This window comes from Vigna radiata, chromosome 7, assembly GCF_000741045.1.
Source record: "Vigna radiata var. radiata cultivar VC1973A chromosome 7, Vradiata_ver6, whole genome shotgun sequence".
NCBI classification, from domain to species: domain Eukaryota; kingdom Viridiplantae; phylum Streptophyta; class Magnoliopsida; order Fabales; family Fabaceae; genus Vigna; species Vigna radiata.
The window spans coordinates 19,070,156-19,089,436 of record NC_028357.1 but is presented as its reverse complement, the minus strand read 5'-3'; the positions used below and the strand labels follow the sequence as shown (position 1 = coordinate 19,089,436).

Genomic DNA, 19,281 nt, shown 5'->3' with positions numbered 1-19,281 from the left:
CAATATGTAAGAGTCTAGATCCCATAAAAGTCTGAAATTTACGAAAGTGCAGAGCAATTTGCAAAATATTTTCCATCGTCCTGTTCAATTATTTTGTTTCGTATCGTCAAGAATATATTATTGGTTTCCACACCCTTGTTTCCACCTTATAAACACAAGTTGGTCCGAAGTAACGTGGACCTAAAGCAAATTTTAAAACTGAGTACTTCTTAAAATATGCATATTAAAACTAACATAAAATTTATGTTTTGAACTTCTAGAAAACAAAAATACATATTGCATCATAATTTAAGTTTTCTGTAGCCAGATAATTAATTCAACTTAACAATTAAATCAATCTATTGAATCATTTTAGACATTTTTTATTCATATAAGATTTTATTGTATGAAGTTTTGAATGATTCACTTTTAAAACAGTAGTTACTGCCTTTAATTGCTAACAATATTTTATTAGTAATCTATCCATTGTTTTAAAAAGCCTGGTCTTCTTTTTTATATAATTATGTTAGCAAGTATTTTCCATTATTGAAATGCCCACTGTTGCTATGTTTTTTCACTTATTATCATAGTTGTGCTATAGAAAAGAAGAATGAAATTAGACAAAGACCGCTTCAATGCTATTGTATTACATACAATATGAGAATATTTGCAAGGCTCATAACAAGCGTATAGATTCTTCAAGTTTACCATTAAAAATGCTTAACAATAAAAAGATGTTGTATATTTCAATCAAGATACTAACCATTAAGATTATTTTTAATATTAAAAATTCAAATAAATAAATAGAATAATTACTAACGATAAAGGAATAAAAATCTTCACTTTAAATATTTTTTTTAACTGATGAATAATATTTATTTATTAAAAAATATTAAGGCATGGAATCGACGCGTGTATACTTTCGCTCTTCTCACACCCAATTTTGTCTGTAAGTGTGTGTAGTCAAAACTGCATAATTGACCAAATCAAATTCAATGGAAGAATCTTGGTGCCTTGTCCAGAGCTATATATTTTCCCTTTACATTGCAACTTTCTTCACAAGTCTACTCTTATGTTGCATTGCATGAAACTAAGATTGCACAAAAAATTTGGCAACAAATGATTGATATTACTAATTGAAGCAAAATGAATTTCCCATCAAAAAATCCTCTAGCACTCCCAACAATTTGGCTCTCCTATTTTTTACTCCTTTCCTTTGTTCTCATTACATGTTGCCAAGTTGAGGCTACAGATGGAGACAGTAAAGTCATATCTGTAGGTGCAATAATTGATGTTAACTCCCGCATTGGGAAAGAACAGCTTGTGGCCATGGAACTTGCAGCTCAAAGTTATAATACCACTTCTAACACCTACAAGCTGCTTCTTCAATTTCAGCTTCCCACCAAGGATCCCTTCATACCCACTTCCTTTGGTTAGTAATTTCAGTCATTTGCTAGATCAAAGTTTCAAGCTGTTTTTGGTTTGGATATGAATTCTTATATGTTTTGAATGTTCTTGTCAACTTAGGATTAGAGTTTCATCTAAATAATCCGTATACCATTCACATTAAAAGGTTACATAAGTGTTATCTGAGTTTTATTTTATCCTTTTGGTTTAACCTTGCCTAGTATGTGAAGTATTGAATGTGAACTTGTTTGTTGCAGCTAGAAGAATGATTAAAACGCAGAAGATGCAAGTGATTATAGGGATGCAGACATGGACAGAAGCAGCTTCAGTGGCTGAATTAGGACGTAAATCTCAAGTTCCTGTCATATCCTTTGCAGCTCCTTCCATTAGCCCATTATTGATGCCAATTCGCTGGCCTTCCTTGGTAAGAATGGCTCACAATGGCACTGCATATGCAAAATGTGTTGCAGATATGGTGCATGCTTTTAATTGGCAGAGAGTAGTAGTGATTTATGAAGATGGAGACTATGAGATGCTAGCACTGCTATCAGAGACCCTCCAAGATGTTGGTTCAAAGATCGAGTATCGTTTGGCTCTTCCATCTCCTTCTTATCTTTCTAATCCTAGAGAATTCATTCACCAAGAGTTGTTCAAGGTGATTGAAAATACACAGTCCAGGGTGTTCATTGTTCTGCAATCATCATTAGAAATGGTGATTCATTTGTTCAGAGAAGCTTCAGAAATGGGACTTGTGGATGGAGAATCAGCTTGGATAATCCCAGAGAGCACGACTAATTTGCTTGATTCTGTCAACAAGTCTGCTATTTCCTACATGCGAGGAGCTTTAGGAATCAAGACCTACTACTCTGAACGTAGCAGTGAATATCAAAACTTTGAGGCTCGGTTCAGAAAATCTTTTCGTGCCAGGTATCCTGAGGAGGATAACAGCAACCCGGGATTCTATGCTCTGCAAGCACATGATAGCATTAAAATTGTTGCACAAGCAATAGATAGAATGGCGAGTGGCAGAAAGAGTCTGCTAAGAGAAATACTTTCTAGCAATTTCGTTGGCTTAAGTGGAGAAATTCGATTCGAAGAAGCGCAACTCTTGCAGAATCCCACTTTCATGATTGTTAATGTAGATACAAAGAGTTACAGAGAGTTAGACTTTTGGACTCCAGAAGGGGGGTTCATGAGTAGCCTTCCTACAGAACAAGGTTCAGAGAGTGTTTCTAGGAACACACAAAGTTTAAGTGGCATTGTAATATGGCCAGGGAAACTAACAAGAATTCCAAAGGGCTGGAATCTGCCTACTAAACAAAAACCAATGAGAATAGCGGTTCCTGGAAGAACCTCCTTTTCCAAGTTTGTCAAGGTTGATCATGACAAGCTTACAAATTCATCTAAGTACACCGGATTCTGCATTGAAATTTTTGAGAAGGCGTTACCCCTATTGGGATATGACCTGCCATATGACTTCCATCCCGTGAATGCAACCTATCCTGATCTGGTTCAATTGGTCTATAATAAGGTAAAACCTTATTACTCATTCTACTCTTCCCCTTATTTCTTGTATATATGGTTAAATATGCTTGTGTTTTTACCACTTCACACACCTATATGAACATGTTCCTTTACAGTCAGAAAAATAAATAGATGAGTTAATAAAACCTTCACTTGTCCTAAACGCAACGTTGGTTCTTCTTAATTTTGAATTTTAGGTACTCCCTTTTCTTGCTTGACTAACCTAATACTTATATGTTTGTCATGTCGTTGAAAAATGATGAAACTTAAGACTTATGATGCTGTTGTTGGAGACGTGACGATATTAGAAGAAAGATTGCGATATGTAGATTTTACGGTGCCATATGCAGAATCGGGGTTGTCAATGATAGTTACGGAGAAGTTGGAAGATTCGACATGGATGTTTATGAAGCCCTTCACCTGGCAAATGTGGGTGGCGACTGGTGCCTTGTTGCTGTACACAATGGTAGTTGTTTGGTGCCTGGAGCGGAAACCCAATCCAGATTTTCATGGCAATTTGAAAAGCCAGATCAGCACTGCGCTTATGTTTACCTTCTCCTCTCTATTTTTCGCTCATAGTAAGTATCATCCTCATACTTCAATTAAAAAGAATGATCAACTTTAGTTTGGGAAAGATGTGTAAAAGGACGCGAAATACTGATCAATGGTTTGATGTTGCAGGGGAGAAAATTTATAGTGACTTAACTCGAGTGGTGATGGTATCATGGCTGTTTCTAGTTTTGATTCTTAACTCAAGCTACACTGCTAGTCTTTCTTCCATGCTCACAGTTCAACGACTGCGACCAAATGTGACTGATATTGAGTTTCTGAAGAAGAACAACATGAAAATTGGTTGTGACGGTGACTCGTTTGTTAAGGCATACCTAGAGGAAGTCGAAGACTTCAAGCCAGAGAACATCATACACATTAATAATGAATATAGTTATGAGGGTGCATTCAAAAATAACTCAATAGCAGCTGCTTTTCTCGAACTACCCTATGAAAAAGTATATATGAGTAAATATTGCAAGGGATACTCTGCCTTTGTACCTACCACCAAATTCGGAGGTCTGGGATTTGTATGTCTCCCTGGATTTTCCTCTAATAACTACGATATATGTTAACTAACTGTTTTCTATATATAAAATATGAATATTCCTTCAGACCTGGACACCATAGAAAAACTTAAAAAGAACTCGAACTTTGCGGATTAGTGTGCCTTGTAGCTTTAAAAGAAGTGGTCAATATGTTTCGCTAATTCTTTAAAAATCTCTTCAATGTTGACGCAGATGTTCCAGAAAGGCTCCCCAGTGGCCAGAGACTTTTCCAGAGCTATACTGAGGCTCTTAGAGCAGGGAGACATAAAGAAGTTAGAAGACAAATGGTTGAACTCTGCAGATGAGTGCTCAAACAATTCGACCTCTGAGAGTTCAGAAAGTTTGAGGCTCGGAAGTTTCTGGGTTCTGTACGTGATTTCTGGTGCCACTTCTACTATTTGTTTTCTACTCTACACCATCCAGTCACGGAAATCCAGTCACACATCCCAAGATGAGGCAGAAGAACGTAACGGCAACCTTAGTGATGAAAGCCGATGGAAAAGGATGTTTGTTATAGCCAGGCAGATCTACACCAGAAAGCATGCATCACTTACACACGACCATCAGCAGGCTATGGCTCCACAATTACCAGAGATCATAATGGTGTCTTCCCCACCAACGGTTACTATTCACAACTCTTGATCATTATAGATTTAGGAAGGTAACTTAAGAATTCAGGTATACTCAGTATTTCAATACTGACCCATTTTCATTATCCTGCTTCAGTACCTTAGTCATTGACATTTTTTAAGGATTCCAAGCATAACAATACCATTATTGAACTTCAGCATAACATCTAAATAAACCTTGTAAATTGATTATTGTAATGGGTAGGAAAATAATGCATTAAGATTAGGCACTGGTAAGCACAACTGTACAAAGAATCTAGATCATTAAATTTCTGATTGCTTCAAATGGGTAACATACGGTCTTCATATGATTGCACTCGTCATTAAATTATACCAACGAACATATGTTCCGGGAGTTGGTCCTCATCTGCGGCTTGCAACTAATCGATTCGAAAATGATCAATAACTCAGAATTCTACATAAACAACCTTTGTAAAAAGTACGACTACATTAAAATTTCACGTCCTCTATAATCAAAACTTCCTCTGAGAAAGAATTTTAGTACATTAACAACAGGTCCTATTCGTATTCTGGTACAGTCTCGAGAAATCTGATATTTTCTACATCACATGCAACGAAGTTACCGATATCCTCCTCTTCCTCTTCCTCGACCACCCCAGCCCCGGCCTCTGCCCCTCATACCCCCTCTCCCACCACCAGATAATCCTTCCAGTGCTCTATTGACAAGTTGACTTTGCAAACCACCACCACCTCCTCGACCTTTCTTTGATGCAATATTGTTGGATCCGTTAGCAGCATTAGCAGGCCGTTTTGCTCTGCGGAAGTTTAAACTAAATTATTAAGTTTAGCAATTTCAATTACCACTGTTGTCCCAACGCCCAGTGCAAATTATATCTTTGAAAAAAAAAATGATTTCATTCCATGAACAGTCAATTAGGCCAAAGATTAACACTTTCAAGAGAATAATGAAACAAATTATTCACTCTCAATGGAAAAAGAACAAAGTACTGTTTTTAGATTGGATAAATTTTGTAAAATGCTTTATGATATAACTAATATAACTTTTCAGAGACTACTTTTTGTTGGCATCTTGAAAATATACTAAAGCAGTCCTTCTATTAGGTGTCGCTCTATTTGCACAGAAAAATCATATTTTAAAAACTAAGTACTTCAATTTTATTTAAAAAGAAACAAATAAACAAGCTATAAATGATCTTTTAGAGCAAAATAAAAGATAACATACCCAGCAGCTGGCGCATTGGAAGATGCAGTTTTTGTTGCTTCTTTCCAAGAAAGATTGATTCTCTTATCTCCAATAAAGGAAGGCACTTTGGTACGCAATGGCTGAACACACAAACCAAAGGCAGTGAATCACAAATAATTTGATACCCTGTTTGGTCAAGTAATAAGGGTAGTATCCCTCTAACCTTCGTCATTGTCAAAATGTTATTACAGGTCCGCAACCCAGTTGTGGCATTCTGCTTTTTAGTTTTCTACATAATCATGTAAAGATGTAAGCATGACATGTCAACAAGAGAAGGCAAGACAAAGAACCATCAAAAAAGTAGAACGCACAATTTTTTCCTTTTCTTCATCAGTTTTAGCACCTGCCATAGATTTGTTGTTTTCATCCATTCCTTGAGTTAACTTCTTGATTGTAGCCCGGGTGAACTCCTCAACATTATTCAATCTAATTAAAGAAAATAAACAAAAAATGAGACTGAGGAAAACAATGAAAAACTTAATCCTACAGACAGGTAATACAACAAGAAGTTCAAAGGAAAATGGATTAGTTGCAACCAGTCAAATCAAGTACTTCAGCCCTTACGAAACGGATTTGGTTTTTCTTATGTTCACGATTAACTGGAGAAGTCATGCTAAAAAAAATTTAACCACTCATTGTCTTTATTACTTACCCACAGTTGAAATAAATCTAACCAACTCATAATCCCACTAAAAGAGACACATGTTTTCCCATTTAGCTTTAATTGGTTTTATTTTAATGGCTAGATTTAGTAACAAATGGTTAATAAATATTCAAATGGACGCTGCTGTTAATTTTAAACAGCGGAGAATCCAATTCTTCCCAAACTACTGTATTTCCAAGATTCAGGAGACGTAAGATCCATATTACAATGACATAAACACAGTCAAGAAGACTGGTGTTCATTTCTTGATCAAGCGAGATTTTGCAACAAACATACACATTAGAAGTTTGTTTATAGTTTATACTGATGCTCGACATGTAGCCTCATAATGATAAAATACAAAGAAATTATAATGAATTTGAGAGTGTATTCCCCTCTCTTAGGTTTTCATATTTATAGTAGTTTGAGATACATCCTATACAATGAATGAGACAGAAAATAAGAGAATTCTAGAAGATGCTCCTAGGAACTAGGTCTAGCACAAAGCATGCTCTTAGGAACTAGGTCCAACACAAAGCACCTTACAATAAATCCTATTGAAGACTATTTATTCTAATACTTTTCCTTAAAATGGAGCATACAAATTGTATGTACCAAATTAGGAATAAATAAATTCAACCCGAGGACCTCTCAAGGATTTTATTAATACATCTGAGTTGATTGTTTGAGCCAACAAACTCCATTCAGATTTCTTTGGACAACAACTTTATTTCAAATAAAATGACAATCAACTTCAATATGTATAATCTTCTCAAGTGTTATTGGAAGTCAATGACCACGATGCCATGGTGGAAATTAGGGGCAATTCTGGTGCTTGTCGCCACAACATGTTTATGCGGGTTTTTCATGGCGGCCCATGGCAGTTGCCTTTTAGATAACGAGTAGCATATGTGAAACGGCTATGGCAGAAAAGGCGGAGAAGGAAAACCTATTGAGGCAGCAGCGGCATAGAGAAGAAGAATCTTCAGCTGGGGCAACAGCGCTTGTGAAAAAACCCTAGTTTAAGCACAAGAGATTTGTTCTCTTTATAGTGTGTTCTACGTGGTTTAAAGCCCAAATAACAACGTACATAGAAATTGGGCCGTTTATGTCCTGATAAAATTTATATTTAACCTAATATTCAAATAACACCTAAACTTCTCCTTCAGCCCACTGCTCCTTGCACCACTCACCACCACACACCGCCATCAACAATCGCAGTTGTTGTTACATGTCTGCTTTTATTTTTTTGTCAAGTGGCACCTACGTTCTTTAGTTCTTTTCTTTTCTTCTTCTTCACTTCCATATTTGAATTTCTAGACATAATATCATTACTTTTGTACAAAAATTTTATTTTTGTATTGTTTTAATGCATATATTATATTTCCGTTGTCTATGTTTCCGCTGTAACCCATTATGATTTCCATTAGGACTTTTGGGATCTCCAATATTTTCTGTTATCCAACATCAATAACATCGGTCCTTTCATGGAACATTGGATTGGAAGCAATGTGGAAGGTATCACAATGCATCTCATCTTTATTGGTTGAATGTCACTAAAATCTAATTCTTGTAAGAATCGTTTTACCCATATAGGCTCACAAGTAAGGGACACCATTGCTCTATACCTACCTTCAGCATATGATCAGGCAACAACACTTTGCTTCTTGTTTTTTCAAGAGACAACACTTCCTCCACGCAACACACAATATCTCGTCCTAGAGCATCTATCCATAAGAGAACTAACCCAATCAACATCACAATAGCCAACAATTTGGGTATTCCCTATATTTTCACAAAGTAGTCCTTGTCTTGGAGCACTTTTGAGATATCTTAGAATATAAATGACAGCATTCAAATGATCAATACAAGGATTTTGCATGAATTGACTCAACATCAACTACAAAGGATAGATCTTGTCCAATAATAGTAAGATAAATAAGTTTGCCAACTAGTCTCCTATATCTTTCAGGGCCAAAGAACATACCACCTTGTTCTGCCTTTAATTTTTTATTTGGACCCATGGAACAATCCACTGGTTTACAATCTTTAAGGATGTCAAGAGCATATTTTCTCTAAGAGATTACAACTCCTTCCTCTAATTGAGCAATTTCTATGCCCAAAAAGTATTTGAGAGATTTTAATAGCATCATTCCCTGAAACGGCTATATCATCAACATGCACTATTAAGTACATATTAGCTAGGAGAGGTGTGACAATAGAAAACAAAATGGTCTACCTCACTACGTTTCAGTCCAAAGGATTGAACAATGTGGTTGAACTTCCTAAACCAAGCATGAGGAGATTGCTTTAGACAATAAAGAGAGCGCGGCGCAACTTATAAACCAAACCAGACTCCCACTGAGCAACAAACCTAGGAAGTTGCCCCATGTACACCTCCTCTTCTAAATCGCCATGTCAAAAAGCATTTTTAATATCTAATTGATGAAGGGGTCAATGACAAAAGGCTGCCATGGCAAGGAAAAGTATGACAAAAATTTTAGCCACAAGAGAGTATCATTGTAGTTGAGCCCATAAATCTAAGTATACCCTTTGGCTAACAATCAAGCTTTGAGGCAATCAATTTCACAATTAGGTCCAAATTTTATCGAATAGACCTAATGATCGCCAATTATCTTCTTTCTGGATGGAAGGGGAACTAACTCTCGTGTACAATTTTTTTCAAGAGCCTTCATTTCAACTATCATGGTTTATCGTCATCCAGGATGATCAAGTGTTTCTTTCACATTTTTAGGGTTAGTAATAGAAGATAAAGAGGAGATAAAAGAATAATAGGAAGGAGATAAATTATTATAGGTTAGAAGTGTAGAACATGTATCTTTGGAAATGACAATGGGCCAACTAGAATCCTTATTCTCAGGAAACGTAGTGTGGATTAATAATCGGGAAGGATTTGATGAAGATGACTCATCATGTGGTAATGGACTAGTCACTTGAGAAGGATGGGTTGGCCTCGGAAAAGTGGGCTCATGAGAGGCCTAGGAGAAGTGGGCTCATGAGAGGAACTTGGATTAGTGGGAAAGGTTGGAACGGTGTTTCTAATTGGATACAAAAAAGGTTCAACAAAAGGCATAGGCAACACTTGGAAAGAGTTAAAATCTTGTGTGGAGGAAGAGAAGAAAGGGATTTCTTCAAAAAAGATGACACTTGCAAACATGTAATATTTCTTAGTGTCAAGGGAATAGCATCAATACCCTTTCTAAAGACAAGAATATCCTAAGAAGACACATTTGATGGCTCGGGTTGAATGCTTCTCCAAGCCTAAAGACACATCATGTACAAAACAAACACAAGTAAAGTCACAAGGATAAATGGGAAAAAGAGGTTCATTGGAGAATAGAATGGAGTATGGAACTTGATTGTTCAAAGAAGAAGGCATTTGATTAATAACATAACAGGCAATAAGAAATGACATCACCCAAATGATGGACAAGTAGATTGGCCCCAATCAACAAGGTATGAGCAATTTCAACTAAGTGTTTATTCTTTCTTTCTACTATACCATTTTGCTGGTGTGTATGAGAACAAATGGATTGATGTAAAATGCTATGTGAATATAAAAGAGTAGAAAAACTAGAAGAAAAGTATTCTTTGGCCAAGAACAACGAGAATATTCATCAATAAAAGTGACAACAAGAATATTCAAGAAAGACTTTTAATTTCATTAAGGAAAGACTCAAAGATATTCAGGAATTCAGACCTATCTTTCATTAAGTATACCCAAGTACAACGAGAATATTCATCAATACAAGTGACATAATAATAAAACCCAAAGGAAGTGACTCAACTAGAACCCCAAACGTCAAAATGAATTATAGAAAAGATAGAGTTGAATCTTGTTCCAGTTCTTTTCGAAAAAGACCGAACATGTTTTCCTAATTGACTTAGGGAAATTAGGTTGAACCTTACATAGAGAAGTTCAAGTTCAATAACTGCAGTTTACACAAAATTAATGTGTTAAGAAGTTGACTTTAAACCTAACTTAATCTCACAAAATCGACTTGTAAAATAAGATTTGCACCCACTTATATACTCTAAATTAGCTTTATCTCTAGTTGATGTGGGACTTCCAACACAATCCCCCGCATGCCGAAGTATATACATCTCGAGCGTGAGATTAGACATTAATGGATAGTCCGATAGCGACCCAATAGCGAGTGGAATAATATATCCAACAAACAACAAATATAACTAGGATAGGCTCTAACCATAGCTCTGATACCATATTAAGAAGTAAACTCTAAGTCTAACTCAACCCCATAAAATCGACTTGTAATGTGAGGTTTGCACTCTCTTATATACTCTAAATTGGCCTTATCTATAGTCGATGTGAAACTTCCAACACTGTGCATCCAAATGAAACCCCCAACAGCTTTTACCCCTTATACTTAGCACCATTGTGCATGTTTGAAAGATCTCCCAGCTACCAAACAAGTAAAATACAATCAGTTTTCAGACGCTGAAATGTGAACAGGTTCACTTTCCATATCTACATAACAACATCGTTCCCCTAAACTTAGAATTACTAGGACTTTATTTTAGTTGGGGGCTTTCATTGGTCTATCACTAGTAAGTGCTACCGTAAGCCTTCATCAAGACCTGTAGCATGTGCTATCTTTGGAATTAGAAACACCAGGGAGGGCAGCCAGCCACATCTACCCAGCCCATGCCTCCTCCACTTACTAAAGACTATATTCTAGAAGTATATCCAGAACAACTGCTAGATACTAGAAAGAGCACTCAAGGTGACTTAGATGTTCTTATCAAATGGAAACATCTTTCAGATATTGAGAATAATTGAAAATCTGATGCCTGCACTCAAAGAATTTCCAGACTTTCACCTTGAGGACAAGGTGAATCTTCATGTTGGGGGTATTGATAGGTTTGATATACAGTTTACAAAATAAGGAAAAAAGAAGGTTGTTAGTACAGTTGTAATTACATAACTGTAACAGACTATTACAAATAGTCTTATTAGGAGGTGAGCAGGCAGTTTTGGAGTATTTTGTAAAGGGAAAAGTTAGGAGAGACAGGTCCTCTCGAAAGACCTTGAAAATTGTACATGGTTCTTCCTGTTCTTACCACATTGGTAGAACAGTGCTGTTTGGTTCCTTAATAAACATCCAAGAATGTGTCTTGGAGTTCTCTTTTAAAAGTCTCGGTATCTATCAACTGGTATTCAGAGCCTCTTTTCTGGTCCTGTGGTAGCTGTTGGCGCATGGTTAATACAAGAAGGGAATCATGATTGGATGGCCTTGAAAAGATGGTGCAAGAACAGGATAACGAGTATCATAGGAGGTTCCAACGTCTGGAAGACATGATTTGGGGGCTTACAGTGGTGGTGCAGAAACTGTCTTCGACAACAAAACAGACTGATGAGGATTCAGTGGCAAATGGAGGCAATGATGGCAGAAGAGAGAATGAGGAGAAAAGTTCAATAGTGTCCTCCTCAAAATGGAGAAAACTGGACATCCCTGTCTTTGCAGGAGAGGAGGCCTATGGGTGGACTAACAGATTAGAAAGGTATTTCAATTAAAGGAAGTCGGTGAGGAGGAAGAATGCAAGCTGTCATGGTTGCTTTGGAAGGGAAAGGCTTGAATTTGTTTCACTGGTAGAAAACCTGCAATCCAAATCCTATATGGGAGGCATTCAAGGTGGTTGTTGTCTGCAGGTTTCAACCAACAATGCTGCAAAACCCCTTTGAAATTCTGATTAGCTTGCGACAAACTAGTTTAGTGGAAGATTATATTGAGCAGTTTGAAGAATATGCTGGGTTCTTAAAGGGGATTGAACAGGATTATTTGGTAGGCATTTTATTGAATGGGTTGAAGGAGGATATCAAGGCTGAGGTTAAGTTGTATAAACCCAGAAATCTTCCTGAGTTGATGATGAAGGCTCAGATGGTTGAGGAAAAAATCAGAGTTACAGCAAAAGGGGAGACCCCAGACATAACAAGTAGCATCACTAGTCACCAGGGAGGGCAGCCAGCCACATCTACCCAGCCCATGCCTCCTCCACTTACTAAAGACTATATTCTAGAAGTATATCCANAACAACTGCTAGATACTANAAAGACCACTCAAGGTGACTTAGAAGTTCTTATCAAATGGAAACATCTTTCAGATATTGAGAATAGTTGGGAATCTGTTGCCTGCATTCATAACAAGTTTCCAGACTTTCACCTTGAGGACAAGGTGAATCTTCATGGAGGGGGTATTGATAGGTTTGATACAGTTTACAAAATAAGGAAAAAAGAAGGTAGTTAGTACAGTTGTAATTACATAACTGTAACAGACTATTACAAATAGTCTTATTAGGAGGTGAGCAGGCAGTTTTGGAGTATTTTGTATAGGGAAAAGTTAGGAGAGATAGGTCCTCTCGAAAGCCCTTCAAAATTGGTTTCTTAATAAACATCCAAGAATCTGTCCTGGAGTTCTTTTGTAAAGTCTGGGTACCTGTCAGAAACCCCGTCATAAATTCTTTTGTACTACTTGCATATATATGACTTGACCAAATTATATTGAAATTATAAAACCAAAGAATATGTGAATAGTTGACAACATAATTTTACCAAAAGAAAGCTGATACCTTTCAGTAAAATCATTATAATGCTCAGAAAAGTCCTCCCCGAGCCTATCAGATGGCTGGCCGGTAACAATTTTGTATCCGCATAAACTATTTGTTGCATTAGGAACCTACATCACCAACTTCAATTTAGCAACATATATAACTAACTATTCACAACATTGGCTTGGACAAGGCAAGGTAAACCACCTTATGAGCTAGGTGATGAAATGTGTACAATAAGCACTCAACATAGGTAAAGTTCATCTCCTCTCCAGTTTTCTTCCAAGTCATATACTTCTGAAAAAATACAAACCAAGAATTTGATATATTAATCCTTGACAGATTGCATTTAATTTGATTTAATTTCCAAAGATCATACACAGCACTAACTACATCACACTTTCAATTTGACTTTGCATCAATCAACATATTGCTCAAAATATACTGAACAGAGCTGAAATTATATGAATAACATTATAAATTTATAACAAAAAATATAAAAGATAGATGAAGTCTTAATAATAGTTACTCAAGAAAAAATGGATTTAAAACAAAAAAACATGTTAGCCACATCAACAGCACACTTCTGTTAATCCACAATGCGCTTGGAAATAAATGCATAAACTAAAACTAAAAAAAGAAAACAACATTGGCATGTCAGAAAACATACTTCTATATACAACAAACTAAAAGTGCTAACTTGGACAATTTTCAACAACAGGTGTACCTTTAACAACTGAACAATAGAAGGAAGCATTTGCCGTGAATCTTGTGGAGTTGTATAAGGGGAAAATTCTGCAAGGCTTCTGAGTAAATCTACTTTCCGTTCTCCGGGAAGCTGACAAGGAATAAATTAATTCGAACAAATAAGTTTCTTAAAAATCAAAAGAAAACTTCAATTGAAGAAAACTATTAACATGATACCAAAAAGATTTCCCTAATCAAAATCATTCATTAGCTAATACAAGATCTAGAAAGGTAACCAGTAAGACTACCAAAGATAAGATTCCTTAATTATATTTTATCTGAGCAAGTCAAACAAATTAATATTACACAGGTGACAAGTTAAGATTTTTCTTTGTAATCTAGAAACCTGCACTGTCATTAGTCCAACAAAATAGAATTTAGATATTTGTAAGGTATGAAACCATGGTGTATACGTTCAGAATTTCCAATACAGAGAGAGTAGAAAGGGCACTCACTATCTTGTTCACAATCTCAATACATCTAACCTGTATCAAGGCTCTTTAAGGACACTTTTTTTCAACTTTTCAGATGACCATCCTTAATCCCAAACCCACAAACATAGGAAAGGGACCCACTTATTTCACAAGTCTCGATTTAATAACGTTCTCAAAGGAATTAAACTAGCTGCTTGTTTAAAAAGTTTCATTAAATAGATTAGGTAAACAAAATTTCATATACTTAAAAATTATTTGATATTATCAATTTATTTTAACATACAATATGATTCAAAATAAAACTATGCCATGGCTATAAGATTCGATTCTAGTGCATGTTCAACTACCTAAAAGACATCCTTGACAACAAAATTATATAACGTATTTTAACAGTTACATCAGTACATTTTTATAAAAAGTTATAGAATAAACTATCAATTTATGGCTACAACCAATGGCATGAAGTATTAAGGCAAAAGGCAGAAATACTAAACATTCTTATTAAAAATAATAAAACATTCTTATTAAACAAGTTGAACAAAGCAAAAGGAAAAATATTAATCGAGTTGAATAAATAATATGAATACATTCTTATTCTTCCAAACTAAATTATCTGAAGTAATACCTGGTCAAAAACAGGTATTATATATTTGTTTATGTAGTTCAGAAATTTGCTGCTTGATGCACCCCTCTACAAGAAAAAGAAAATAATACCTGAATAAAAGACTAAACAAAACAATATGAGGACCATTAGGAAGTATAAATAGTCCTTACCACAACAAACGGAAGTGCCATATGAAGGCATGATATCAACCTGTCAATATGATCTGCATCTGAAACCTGAAAATTTCCATTTTAATAAACCATTATATGAGACCTTAAAAACGAAATACATTACCTTAACTTCTACCAGCAGTAAAGCCTAAAATCAAGAGATCATTTTACTAAAACATAACAGATTCTTTTAACATATAAAATGACTGTATTTGTGCATTCAACTGGGTAAAAGGAAGAGTAATAATCACATTGAATTGTGCATCTAAGTCGGCTTGCCCTTCAATGATTCCAATAAGCTCTTTCATCCGTTCTGCTGGAGCCTTTTCACCAAATAGGCTCAAACTCTTCAGGAAATCCATAAACATTCGAAATTCTATGCCAGTGACATCTTCTAAACTCTGCAATTAAATTACCCTCAACTTATATCAACACTGCTTAAGTTACTCAAACTAAACACTAATAGATCATCAACTGAAATCATAAAAACAATGAATACCTTTTTTATGAGATCAGTTATGTGTCTTTCCATTTCCTCCTGGGGCTTCAACAATTCAGCTTTGATAGGGAAAACCTATAATTGACATATTTAGCGTTCAGTATTCCCTTCCATGCTAAAAAAGGTCTCATTAATCAAACATTTGTCTGCTTACCTTGTCTCTGACAAAGTTTATAACTTTCTCACGGATAACATCATCAGTACTTGGCTCTTCAACACTGCCAATGTGCTTGAACAAAGCCGTCAAAGAAGCTGCATTGAAAACTAAATTATAAGGAGACAACAGAAAGGCAGCACTAATTATAAATGTCAAATTTCAACAATCAGGAAAGCATATATGTTATAGCTGTCAAAAGATTGAGCTCTCACAGGCAAAAAGTTTGTGCAAGTACGTCATTCAAAGTAATTAGCCCAACTCTGCACATCAGTTTGGAATACAACAGTTCTACAGAATTGTTGGGCTTCCACAATTAATCTTTCAATTACAAACTTCTAAAGTCCTAATACCAACAATGTGCCGGTAAAAAGGAAAAATTAACCATAATTTCAAATTCAGCAAATTATACAGGGCATGCTAACATCAATAGGATACCAGCCATGCGTAAACCAAATGTTCAGAAAGAGTATTTCTTAATGCACGTCTTATGCCCACTGAATATGTACTATAGATAAGACGGGTGTTAGAATTGTATGCATCTTTTTCTGCTTATATGGATCATATTGATCAGTGTTATTCAGATTACAACAAAAAGAATAAAGATCAAACTGCATGTACCATTAATCTAAAATACGGTTACAAGATCAAGGAGATTGAGATATAAAGTTCTTGAATTGAAGTTCATTCAGTCTACAATCATTCTGAAGATTGGTAACATACTTCTGATACATAACAAAATACAACAAGCAATTAAGCACACGTCAATCATCATACTAATGCAACACCCAAAATTATAAATTGTTTTACTTTAGCATTTATGGACTCAGGTTCCTTAGCAAAATTTAAACGATTAAGAGTGTGTTTGGAACTCAGTGGAGCTCATCGAAATGCCAATCAATCAAGTCCCATTCTCTCTATATTTGCTGCTCTGGGAAGTGGTATTTTCTAGTTATAAGGCTGCAAATGTGTTTCCTAACAAGGTAAACATATATAACGGTACCTTTGACATCCTGCCTCAGCAATGACATCAGAGCCTTATGAACAGCATCACGCTCCACAAATTCTTCTACAAGAATGAAATAGGAGAAAACATGCTACAGTCAATCATGGCTATGTTCTCAACCGCAAAACCTATAAAGAGCCCAACTTACCAGAGCCAAGAATTTGCACAAGTATATCAACCATCTTCCCTATATTTTCAGGTGTATCCTTACAAAAAAGAGGCAGCCCTCTAATTGCTTGTACACGAACCTGTGAAGCAACAGAAAAACACCAAACAGTGGAAAGAAAACTCAGCACCTACATAGTTCACTAGTAGAAATCCAGAGAGAAAACAGAACCACCAAGAGACAGTAAAGCAGAAGACTTCTTTTCTCCATTACCAATGTTTGGTTTAAATCTAATAAATATCGTTGTTTCCCTTTAGACGTATCCTCCTTTAACTATCTTCGCTCCAACTAACCTTAATTAAATTAGCCCGTTGAACCAACACAATCATGACTCGGAAGCCTTAGCAGTTCAACCGCTAGTCTAGTTTTAAAACCATCGCTAAGACTTGGAGAGAAGTAGCATAGCAACATGATATTAATGACAGTGGGGACAAAACCTCCCTTGATTTTCTTCCATTTTGAACAGGACGCCATTTCTTAGTCACCACCACACACTCACAGATGTAGAATAACAAAGTCCATGATATATAACGAAAGGAGAAAGATACGTACCCCGAGTTCTTCAGCCTCGACCAAATCAAGATGGGCATCGAGAGCGGGGCCAGAAAGGTCAGGAAAGAACTTGTAGAACTTGGGAATGAGCTGCGCAGCGAGCTGTTTCGCCTTCACACTCGTCTTCGCCGCATCAATGATCCCTTGGTAATCCTGCACATTCTACGAACACCACAAAACAATCCAAAACCCTAATTGTAAGCTCGAACATCGGAATCCAAAACCCTAAACCGAGAAAAGTAAGAATCGAAAAGCAAATTCCGAACCTGAGACTTATCCTTGGCATTGTTGAGCTGCTCCCCGTATTCATATAGCTTCTCGATGTAAGCAGCCTCTTCGGCAGGGTCAGTCATCGGAAGGCTCTGCAATTGCGGCAGCGATTTGGAGATTGCGATTGCAACGGCAATTGGGATTAAAAACAAAAAAAAAAAAAAACAAAATTAAGAATAGCATGAAACACAAAAGGGAAAAACAAAAGAGGGTTTTGTGCAGTGTTATGTTAAAGGTTGGAATACCAAGAAAGACAGTAACTAACCCGAAGAGTGAAGTGAAGAGTGTTGCTGAGTAGGGAATGGTTCAGTGGGTAAGGTCAAGTAGCTCTTCGATGGGACGAGTTACCCTTAACCGTGCTGCACACACAAACACACAACACAACGCTGTTTCTTTCCACTATATAACTGCAGTGTCTCTTCTCTTCTCTTATCTCTGCCATCGAAAAAAACTCTACCTCTGTATATACTGCACAAGACGACACGTCGTTTCGCAAAGGTACCTTCATCAAAAGTTGAGAATTTACTAAATATGTAAATTACGAATTTTAATTTTATTTTATATTTACTTAAGTCGGATAAAATTTTTGAAGAAAGAGTATCTCACGTCACACGACTATTACTTTATATATAAAATAATTTTTGAGTAAATTAAAGACTAAATAAAAGGCCTAATTGAATTAGGACTTTAGTTATTTTTCTTAAAAGAGAAGTAATGTCATAACAAAATATTCAATTTATTTTTCAGTGAAATGTTTTTAATTTTAAAATTTTGTATAATATTGCTACTTATTTTACTATTTGTTCAACTCGTGAATCTCATCACGAATTAAGTTTCACTTATTTTGTTTATTTTTCTTTGTTTCTTTTAGTCGGGAAAATTGCTTTAATTAGATGTTATCGTTTTTAATTTTTAATACACATGGCAAGTAAAGCATATTTTTTTTTTATTTTACGCCTCTTTGAAATAAAAATAATGCATTTCATAAAAAATGACAAAAAAAATTATTGAAAAATTTACGCTTAAAAATAAATATAAAATAATAAACTCTTAATCGCGTAATTAAAAGATGTAATTGTTTTACTATGCCTATTTATAAGTTTATCCTCGAAAACTCGTTAAACCAGTGAGAATCTCACCACAGTACAATAAATAAGATGAAAAACAAAAATAGTATATACCATTCCCATAGCATCTGAATCTAAAAGCGGCAGGTGCAACACCACACCAATTTCCCATCTTAGCAAGCAGATCAGCAAAAGAGTTTCAGTTCCAAAAACAAATAAAGAAAAGTGATATTCCTTCCTCTTTTTAACAACTCTTTCATAGTTTCATTGACTGCCCAATCACTAGAGTAGAATCAGACATAAACAACGTATTTCAAGCCTTTATCCCAAACAACTCATTACCCAAATATGATAGTTAGAGTTTAGTTATTGCTTCTTGCACTCCATGCATCCCACAATAATAGAAAAATACTCAAACACTCTCTATTACTATATCATACCACTGTTGTTGTTGCATAGAAATAAGAAGAGGAGAACATTGTAGAGGAACAAGAGAAAGTATGAAAAAAAAAAAAATACT

General features: G+C 35.6%; 2 protein-coding genes across 5 annotated transcripts; one reads left to right on the top strand and one right to left on the bottom strand.

Annotated features, from left to right (window-relative positions):
* Nucleotides 1-603: 603 nt before the first annotated feature.
* Nucleotides 604-4,730, top strand: LOC106768585 (glutamate receptor 2.7-like). 3 transcript variants are annotated; one of them, XM_022783214.1, is made up of 5 exons: nucleotides 604-1,411; nucleotides 1,644-2,917; nucleotides 3,182-3,488; nucleotides 3,592-3,978; nucleotides 4,200-4,443. In XM_022783214.1, exons 1-5 carry the CDS (start codon nucleotides 1,126-1,128, stop codon nucleotides 4,310-4,312), a joined length of 2,367 nt encoding a protein of 788 aa, XP_022638935.1. In that variant the 5' UTR covers nucleotides 604-1,125; the 3' UTR covers nucleotides 4,313-4,443. The 3 variants fall into 3 exon arrangements, with proteins under 3 accessions (XP_022638935.1, XP_014509302.2, XP_022638934.1); XM_014653816.2 differs by having other exon boundaries at nucleotides 606-1,411; nucleotides 3,592-3,989; nucleotides 4,200-4,730; XM_022783213.1 differs by having other exon boundaries at nucleotides 1,280-1,552; nucleotides 3,592-3,989; nucleotides 4,200-4,730.
* A 208-nt stretch (nucleotides 4,731-4,938) lies between these two features.
* Nucleotides 4,939-18,144, bottom strand: LOC106768584 (apoptosis inhibitor 5-A). Of its 2 annotated transcripts, none has more exons than XM_014653814.2 (17): nucleotides 17,960-18,144; nucleotides 17,691-17,786; nucleotides 17,425-17,586; nucleotides 16,855-16,954; nucleotides 16,704-16,769; nucleotides 15,701-15,798; nucleotides 15,547-15,621; nucleotides 15,299-15,448; nucleotides 15,048-15,113; nucleotides 14,899-14,964; nucleotides 13,820-13,930; nucleotides 13,300-13,389; nucleotides 13,114-13,220; nucleotides 6,173-6,287; nucleotides 6,025-6,090; nucleotides 5,841-5,941; nucleotides 4,939-5,427 (listed from the first exon to the last, which is right to left on the bottom strand). In XM_014653814.2, the coding sequence occupies exons 2-17, from the start codon at nucleotides 17,775-17,777 to the stop codon at nucleotides 5,217-5,219; spliced, it is 1,671 nt and encodes a 556-aa protein (XP_014509300.1). In that variant the 5' UTR covers nucleotides 17,778-17,786; nucleotides 17,960-18,144; the 3' UTR covers nucleotides 4,939-5,216. The 2 variants fall into 2 exon arrangements, with proteins under 2 accessions (XP_014509300.1, XP_014509301.1); XM_014653815.2 differs by having other exon boundaries at nucleotides 4,980-5,412; nucleotides 17,960-18,142.
* Nucleotides 18,145-19,281: the final 1,137 nt, after the last annotated feature.